This window comes from Phyllopteryx taeniolatus, chromosome 9 (genome assembly GCF_024500385.1).
Source record: "Phyllopteryx taeniolatus isolate TA_2022b chromosome 9, UOR_Ptae_1.2, whole genome shotgun sequence".
Classification (NCBI taxonomy): Eukaryota; Metazoa; Chordata; class Actinopteri; order Syngnathiformes; family Syngnathidae; genus Phyllopteryx; species Phyllopteryx taeniolatus.
The window spans coordinates 19680594-19690577 of NC_084510.1; the positions used below are offsets into that span (position 1 = coordinate 19680594).

The 9984-nt window shown below is 39.2% G+C and overlaps 1 protein-coding gene across 2 annotated transcripts in view; it reads left to right on the forward strand.

Moving 5' to 3' along the window:
- Nucleotides 1–8441, forward strand: part of LOC133483878 (mitogen-activated protein kinase kinase kinase 12-like) — a 35416-nt gene extending 26975 nt beyond the window's left edge. Inside the window, exons 12-14 of one of the 2 annotated variants that reach the window (XM_061785712.1) lie at nt 2045–2112; nt 3418–3718; nt 7829–8441. In XM_061785712.1, coding sequence (XP_061641696.1) covers nt 2045–2112; nt 3418–3718; nt 7829–7906 — 447 coding nt within the window. In that variant the 3' untranslated portion in view covers nt 7907–8441. The other variant, XM_061785713.1, reaches the window with a different exon arrangement.
- The last annotated feature ends 1543 nt before the right edge of the window (nt 8442–9984 follow it).

Sequence of the window (9984 nt, forward strand, 5' to 3'; positions counted from 1 at the left end):
CAATACATCCATCCATTTTCTACAGCGCTTGCGGGTGATCTGGAGCCTATCCCAGCTGACTTTGGGCAAGGGAAGCAGGATACACCCTGGACTGGTCGCCAGCCAGTCACAGGACACACAGAAACAAACAACCACTCACATTCACACCTATGGACAGTTTAGAACAGGGGCATCAAACTCATTTTGTTATGGTTTCCCTCAGAGGGCCGTGCTGACTGTGAAAACCAAATACAGTGAACTCTGCATATTTGCGGTTAGCTCTTTTTATACTCGGGCCCAAGCAATGACAGTATTGCTTTGGCGCCGTCTAGTGGCGTCTTGATGTCAAGAAAGGTTGGTTGAAGTTGAATTGAGACGTTTCATGTAGTGCTTTCAGGAGTGTACGAATTACTCGCACATTTTCGCTATTTGCGGTAGGGCTTGGTCCCTATCCGCCATGAGTAGTTCACTATTAATGTATAATCACCTCATCATATTATTACATACACAATTTCCCCTGCATCTGGTTGTTATTATACAATATATTTGTAACATCAAATTTCATTTGAAATCAGAAGTCTTGAAAAACAGTGGCAGACCATTATTGTCCAATTTATGTTTAGAAAGGATTTAGTGACAATATATGCTGTTAAACCCGGTTAAAGTGAAGAAAAAAAATGCTATTTTTGTATAGTTTTTCTGTCAAAATGAAAAGAACAAATTCATTTAGCAAGAAACATGAAGTAGACAGTTTATTTGCTTTAGGCCAGATCTGGTTTTGTCCAGTTTGACACCCGTGATTTGGTGTCTTAAAATAACCGCATGTTTTGGGAAATTTGGGTGAATTCAGCTCCCAAAGCCAATTTCACTGAGCAATATGAATTTCGGTAGACATGTCTATCATGGGCGGCACGGTGGACCCTTTAAGCAATGGATATCAAAACTCAAATGGTGGAGCATTCCAAGCGCGCTCTGCGACACTCCGTACCATTTATAGCTATCGATATGGCGGGGCCTGCAAGGCAGTCATGATTCTCTGTGAGCAGCAGAAATCTACCAAGAGAAATACAGTGGGCTAACTCTATTTTGGTCATTTTGAAGTCAAGTTATCTTTCATGAAATAGTGATAGATTTGACATTTGTTTAGATTCAGACCACTATTACATTAAATTTGTGTTCTAATCGTAGTTTGTTTGTTTTCCTTCAGGCAGCCTAGATGATACTAAGTGGGCTCCAGCCTATGAAATTGAAGATGATGCCACAGTACCTCAGTTGTGGATTAAAGTGCAAGCAATTGATCCAATATGAATATCCAACATGATCCTAGCCCGAAAAACATTATGCATTGGTGCCTGGCGATTGGAATTTTTTAATTTTGTTTGTAATATTGTTTTTTTTTTTTAATGATAAAGTAGCACTCAATATTATACTTTTTAAAATTAAATACAATTATAAAGAGTTACCATAATTTCTTGTGTATAATATGCACTCCCCCACAAAATTCATCAAAAGTTGATAGAGCGTATTATACATGGGTATAAGGAAAATGAAAACACTCTTTCACAGGTGTACTTTCATTCCAATCTGATATATAATGTCTAATGTTACAAATATATAATACGCATGTATAATAGGGTACATTTTAGCTGCTCACCCGAGAATCATGACGTCCTTGCGGGCGCTGCCATATCACATCATAATCTGTTGCTCTGTTGACAGCATCAGATTAGCATTTCAGTTTAATAGCTGACAGATTTATTTCTTGTCCCGCCACTTCACAGAGCACATCTTCAAAGTTAAAAAATATTGGGAAAATGAACACGTTGTTCAGAAGAAAACAGGGAAGTCAACCAGAAGTAATCCGGCACATCAAAAACTAACGAACACATTAATCGGCTTGAAGGAATTATGTCAACCAAACACTGTAGTACTTTCATTCCATTAAGATATGTAATGGTCTAATGTTATAAATCAGTGGTTCAATCGTTACAGAAACACCAACCTTTACATTTAGTAAAGGTTGTATGACTTTCTGAATGATTGAGCGTGTGGATGCTCTCCACAGAGACGTGGCGTGTCGTCCGAAGAAGAGGAAGGAGAGGTGGACAGCGAGGTGGAGCTGCCCACAAGATGGTGAGTGTTCACCGGCTTAGACTGGAGTTAGTGTGTGTGTGTGTGTGTGTGTCTGTGTGTGCTCTGTAGTGATAAAATAGCAGGAATAGCAAGCATTTTGTTTTTGTCTCATCATGTTCCATTTGCATGAGCTAATCATCTTCATTGTGGAATACCAGAGCATCACCATACACTTTGGCTCCATCAATTATTGAGTTAAAACAATACATATTTTATAATAATAAAAAAATGTAAAAAATGTACCGGTGTTACCGGATAACTAGCAACCCTTTACTGCTCAGTGACTGTTTTTTTGTTTTGTCTTTATGTCTCAAAGGTGTTCTCTGTCAATTGACTGTCTGTTGTCGTGCTAGAGCGGCTCCAATTACCGAAGACAAATTCCTTGTGTGTTTTTTGGACATACTTGGCAAATAAAGATGATTCTGATAACAAAAACTTAACACTTCCATTTATCTGAAGAAAATGTTTAGGCCATTTAATTGCTTAAAAAAACAGCAGACTTGTATAATGCTTGTATATTTTTGTTTTTGTTTTGTTTAAATCATCTAGCTAATTTTATTTAATTTTTACCTATATTTGTAAAGTATTTAATCATTTTGTCCTATTTTCCACTGATTTTTTTTCTTTCACTTATTTTTAATATGTATAAATGTAGAGTATATAGTGATAACTGAATTTAAGTCAGTTATTTAATTGTTTTAAATATTTAAAAATTAAAACTGTTTTAATGGTATTTAATTCATTAAACTGGAAAAAAACATTTCACGAGCATTTTATTTCAATTTCATATCAATAGTTTTATCAGCTTTATTTTTAATACATTTATGCATCATATAATAATCAGTAGTTCATAATTTTTAACTCAAACTGTCAAAATAGTGCCTTTCTCCAAGCACTAGATACTCAATAATTAAATTCATTATTTTACAAGCCTTTTTTTGTTTCATTTTATTTAAATGTCTAAACTTGTTTTTCTTCATTTAATTTGAATTGGAATTCATTTATTTAACTAAATGTAAAAGTTATAAATTAACTTGTTAATTTAAAATGTGTCTTTAACCAATAATAATTACTTCAATCTATGGAGGGCTAGGAGTAAGTAAATACATCATTAAATAATAAATTGAAATGTGTCATTATCTCACCATTTATTTAATGGTGTACAGTATTTATTTTGTCTCTCCTAGCCCTCCATAACAATAAACTGTTGCTTTCAAGCTACTGTATATAGTGAGGTATTCCCTACTAACAGTGTCTCAGATCCAATAATAATAAGGAGATTGCGTTCTTCCCGTTTTCTCCCAGGAGGCCAGCTAGCATCAGCAAATGCCAGTCGCTGTCCACGTTCAGCTCTGAGAACCTGTCGGTGTCAGACGGCGAGGAGGGCAACACCACAGACCACTCGCACAGCGGCACGCCCGACGTGGTCAGCACCAACACGGACGAGCGCCTGGACGACAAGAGCGACGATCTCCTCTCGCAGGGCTCCGAGATCCCCGCCGACCCCTGCGACCCCGCCCACGCCGCCTCCGACGGCCTATCCGAGAAGGAGGCTGCCGTCCGCCACGTAAGGACGCAGCTCGCTGCTCACGACCACAACTACGAGGTGGGTTTCGTTTTCAAGGCCGCGGCCCATTGGACTTCCTCAGATAGTCACAAAAGGTTCAAATCGGGATATAGAATTCAATTCGAATTCATGTTCAATACCAATAATTGATAGAATTATAATGCTCATTTCTTAATTAATCTAATTATAATGATAAACCTATTTAATTTAAAATGTACAGTTGAATCTAGAGGTTTACGTACACTATGTAAAAAGATGTTTTTTTTCCTCACCATCTGCAATGAAATAAGACTACTTTTCCTGTTCTCGGTCAATTAGGATTACCAAAATTATTTCTATTTGCTAAATGCCAGAATAAGGAACGAAGCATTTTTTCATTTCTTCAAAGTCAGGCGTTTACATATACAAGTTGTACAATAGTAGGATTACTACAACTTTAAACTATTTGGAAAAACCCAGATGATGATGTCATTTCTTTGGAAGCTTCTGATAGGTTTCTAGACATTTGAATTAATTAAAGACACACCTAAAACACGCTGCTTCTTTGTGTAACATCATGGAAAAGTCAAAAGAAATCAGCCAAGATATCAGGAAAAGAATTGTGGACTTGTGCAAGTCTGGTTCATCCTTGGGTGCAATCTCCAGATGCCTGAAGTTGCGAAGTTCATCTGTTCAAACAATTATACGCAAGTATAAATACCATGGGAATGTCCAGCCATTATGCCACTCAACATGGAGTTGTGTGTCCCAGAGATTAACGTGCTTTTGATCTAAAATTTGCATATCAACCCAAAAACAAAAGCAGAAGACTTTGTGAAGATGCTGGCTGAACCTGCTAAGAGTGTGTCATTATCCACAGTGAAACGAGTACTGTACTGACATGAGCTGAAAGGCCACTCTGCCAGAAAGAAGCCATTGCTACAAAAGAAACATAAGAAAGCAGTTACAGTTTGCAGATGCATACAGGGACAAAGACCTTCATTTTAGGAGACATGTCCTGTGGTTTGACCAAACTAAAATTGAACTGTTTGGCCATAATGAGCATTGTTACGTTTGGAGGACAAAGGGGGACGCTTGCGAGCCCGAGAACACCATCCCAACTTTGAAATATAGGGTTGACAACCTCATATTGTGGCGTTGTTTCCTATAGGAGGGACTGGTGCACTTCACAAAATAGATGGCGTCATGAGGAAAGAACATGTGGAAATATTGAAGCAACATCTCAAGACATCAGCCAGCAAATGGGTTTTCCAAATGGACAATGGCCTTAAGTATACTGCCAAATTGGTTACAAAGTGGATTTAGGATCACAAAGCCAATGTTTTGGAGTGGCCATCACAAAGCCCTGATGTTAGTCCAATTGAAAAATGTATGAGCAGACCTGAAAAGGCATCTGCGAGTAAGGCGGCCTACCAATTTGGCTCAGTTACACCAGTTCTGTCCAGAGCAGTGTCGCCACACTTACCTTGAAAAGGTAACCTAATTACTTGAGCTTAAAAGTAACTTTTTAGTTACTTTTGGCAGCTGCCAAGTGGCAGGAATATCACTTATCCGCAGTACAAAAAAAAGCATTAGCTTAACCGTACCCATTACTTGGTAATGTACGCCACACGTTCCAGAAGGATGTCATCAACATGAAGCAATAACTTAAATATTAGTGTAGTTGAAGGCACATTAAATCAGCAACTTCGTGCAGATTTGACAAGCCAACACAGTACAGTAAGTACCTCAATGTAAATAAGCACACCATTCCCAGTACACTGCCGATTGTGTTCCATGAAAGCAATGTGTGCGCGCGCGTGTGTGTACATAAACGTGAAAGTGAGTGACACACGCACACACCCACCACAGTAATTTTGATGCGAAGCGCGAGAAAGCTTTTTTTCCTTACTACGTGACGTCAGCTGTGCAGCGCGTTCCACCAGCTCACAGGCAAAGTTGAGAGTTCTCACTTTTCTTTGTAAATATGATTTAAGATATGTATTGGAAGTCCTTCAGAGAGTCAGTCCTTACCCTCAATGACCGATTGGTGATTCAATATGAATAATGAACCCACAATGCATTGCGTGTTTAACACACCAGTAAAACTATTGTTGGATTGAAGAAGTAACTGTAGCGTAATTACTTACTGAAACAGGTGTCGCTGGCTGCCACCGCCATGCCAGATGATGAGCAGTGCCTCTTCTCCTCCAGATAGAACGCTTGCAATTCAGGCCAAATAAATTCTAGTTTGCTTTCATCATATCAGAGAAATTTGTTTCTGTGGGGTCCGAGAGTCCTTAAGGTGCCTTTTGGCAAACTCCAAGCAGGCTGGCATGCGCCTTTTAGTGGCAAGTGGCTTCCGTCTGGCCATTCTACCATAAAGGCCTGATTTGTGGAGTGCGTTAGTAATGCTTGACCTCCTGGATGGTTCTCCTATTTCCACAAGGTAACACTTGAGCTCCGCCGCAGTGACCATAGGGTTCTTGTTCATCTCTCTGACCAAGGCCCTTCTTGCCCAGTTACTCAGCTTGATCGGACGGCCAGATCTAGGAAGGGTCCTTCCTGGAGGTTCCAAACCTCTTCCATTTCCGAATACCCGAGACCACAGTGCTTTTCGGGACCTTCAATGCTGCTGAAATTCTTTTGTATCCTTCCCCAGATTTGTGCCTTGACACAATCCGGTCTCTGAGGTCTGCAGACAAGTTCCTAGACTTCATTGCTTGGTTTTTGCTCGGATATGCACTGCCAACCATGAGATCTTATATAGACAGGTGTGTGCCATTCCAAATGATGTTCAATCAACTGAATTTCCCACAGGTGGACTTTATTCAAGTTGTCGAAGCATCTCAAGCATGACCAGTGGAAATCAGATGCACCCGAGCTTAAATTGGAGTAATAGCAAAGCGTGTGAATACTTATGCATCAATTATGTTTGATTGTTTAAATTGTTTTATAAATTTACACAAATGTCTGAAAATATGCTTTTACTTTGTCATTATGGGATATTTTAGGTAGATTTTTTTTATAGAAAACTATACTCAAATCAGCTTTAGAATAAGTCAGTCTGTAACAGCAAAATGTGGAAAACGTGAAGGGGTGTGAATACTTTCTGGTGGCACTGCATGTATATTAAGAAATATCATTACAAAAATTTGTAAAAATAAAGGACTCATTTCTAATGAATGCCTGGTACTCTCGGGAACAGACTAAATAAACATCCCCAGCCATAATTTGAGAAAATGGATTATCATAAAGTCATTATATATTTGTGGAACAAAATGGGAATACAAAAAAAATATTATTATTGTACAAATAAAAGACTCATCTCCAATAAATGCCTGGTAATCTCTGTGAAAATGACTATAGGAACTACAAGTATATTATTTGAAGGCATGATTATTTGTGGGACATCTACAGTCCCCTCTAAAGGTTTTTGAATGCCAAGGTCAATTCCTATGTATGCTGAAGACATTTGGGTTTTAGATCAAAAGATGAATATGGGACAAATGTTCAGAATTCCAGCTTTCATTTCATGCTATTTACATCTAAAAGTGTTAAACAACTCAGGACAGAGCACCTTTTGTTTGAAGCCACCCACTTTTCAAGTGAGCAAAGGTATTGGAACAGACTTTATTAAATTCACTTGGTGGCATAACCCTTACTTGCAATAACTGCATCAAGGCTGTGACCCCTTGACTTCACCAGACTGTTGCATTCTTCATTTGAAATGCTTTTCTAGGCCTTTACTTCAGCCTCTCTCAGTTCTTATTTGTTTCTGGGGGTTTCTCCCTTCCGTCCCGGACGAAAACCTTCTCCAGAGTGCTCAGGACCGCAGACTGGGCTGAAGGTTCACCTTCCAAGACAATGACCCTAAGGACACAGCTAAAATAACAAAGCAGTGGCTTCGGAACAACTGTTTCAACAACTCAGCGACTGTTCTTGAATGGCCCAGCCAGAGCCCTGACTTAAACTCAATTGAGCATCTCTGGAGAGACCTGAAAATGGCTGTCCACCAACGTTCACCATCTAAGAAAAAAATTGACCTTGCCGTTCCAATACTTTTGGAGGAGACTGCATGTACGTTTCGTAGAAGGCCTCCACTCTAATAAACACCTTACTCCCAATAAGCGCCTGACTTTTTTTTTTTTTTTTTTTGTGCTTTTGAAGGTTCTCTACGACGACTCAGACTGCGATAGCGCCGAGCTGGACCACCCGAGCTGCGTGGACCCCAGCCAGAACTGGTGAAATCAACCGCCAGCCCAACCTCGTACTGTAGACGGGGGTAATTATACTCCTCGTCATCACACACGCGCGCACACACACACCGACAGGAAATAAGGACTTTGTGAGCGGCCTGAACAAAGTGTGTGTGATTTCTCACTGTGTCACGTGATCATGATGGAATCCTATCAGGTTTTGTTTGGCCTAATTATGCACTGTTGTTTATTTAATTAATTTATTTATTTATCGTGTTAAAGAATGTTTACATTGTGTCGTCGTGGATTACGTTGCCATTTTCTACGTGTACATAAAAAAAGCCGTACGTGTAAAATGAACAAATTTCTAATGCGTGAGATTGTATCATTTAAAAAAAAAAAAAAAAAAGGGTGCTGACGTAAAAGGGTGCTGACGTTTCTACTTGTTGACCACAAAGCTTTTTTTTGGTTTTATTTGTTAGTAGAATGTATCCTTGCTTGCGCATCCCAACATGGGGCAACAAAAGAGGAAGTTATGTGAACAAAGATGAAGCAATATTGCCAATAAAGTCTTTAGCAACATTTACTGGACTATTTCTCTGTATGTATAAACTTTATTTTTTTTATTTTGAAAAAAGTATGCTTCTGATATATAAATATTGGATATCTATGGTTTAGGTGGCAGTTTTGTAAGGAAGGACCATTGAATGGATACAATAAAGATGGCAGATTTTTAGCAAATGAGGTATACATTTTTATTCCTGATCATCCAAAAATAATATCTGGTTTACTCAATTATCAGTTGTAAAACAACTCTTATTATAATGAAAAGTTATGCTTGAAACATCCATATTTTTGTAACAATTTTATTCAGTTTAATTGCTTAAAAAATACAACAGACAGAATCCTGCTCATTTGTCAGTTTTTGATCTATACAAGTTGTTCAATTTTGAATTGTATTTTTTTTTATGTATGACTTCCAGTGGGTACAGAAAGTATTCAGACCCCCTTAAATTTGTCATTCGTTGTTATATTGCAGCCATTTGCTAAAATCATTTAAAAAAATCCCTCATTTATGTACACACACCACCCCATATTGACAGAAAAAAATGGAATTGTTGAAATTTTTGCAGATTTATTAAAAAAGAAAAACTGAAATCTCACACAGCCATAAGCATTCAAACCCTTTGCTGCGACACTCATATATTTAACTCGGGTGCTGTCCAATTCTTCTGATCATCCTTGACATGGTTCTACACCTTCATTGAAGTCCAGCTCTGTTTGATTATACTGATTGGACTTGATTAAGAAAGCCACACACCTGTCTCTACAAGACCTTACAGCTCACAGTGCATGTCAGAGCAAATGAGAATCATGAGGTCAAAGGAACTGCCTGCAGAGCTCAGAGACAGAATTGTGGCAAGGTACAGATATGGCCAAGGTTCCAAAAAATATTCTGCTGCATTTAAGGTTCCTAAGAGCACAGTGGCCTCCATAATCCTTAATTGGAAGACGTTTGGGACGACCAGAACCCTTCCTGGAGCTGGCCGTCCGTCCAAACTGAGCAAACGGGGGAGGAGAGCCTTGGTGAGAGAGGTAAAGAAGAACCCGGAGATCAGTGTGGCTGAGCTCCAAAGATGGCCGTCGGGAGATGGGAGGAAGTTCTAGAAAGTCAACCATCACTGCAGCACTCCACCAGTCGTGGTTTTATGGCAGAGTGGCCCGACGGAAGCCTCTCCTCAGTGCAAGACACATGAAAGCCCACATGGAGTTTGCTTTATAAAAAAAAAAAAAAAAAAAAAAAAGCACCTGAAGGACTCCAAGATGGTGAGAAATAAGATTCTCTGGTCTGATGAGACCAAGATAGAAATTGTTGGCCTTAATTCTAAGCGGTATGTGTGGAGAAAACCAAGCACTGCTCATCACCTGTCCAATACAGTCCCAAGAATGAAGCATGGTGGTGGCAGAATCATGCTGTGGGTGTTTTTCTCAGCTGCAGGGACAGGAAGACTGGTTGCAATCAAAGAAAAGAGGAGTGCGACCTAGTACAGGGATATCATGGATGAAAACCTTCTCCAGAGTGCTCAGGACCACAGACTGGGCCAAAATTTCCCCTTCCAATAAGAC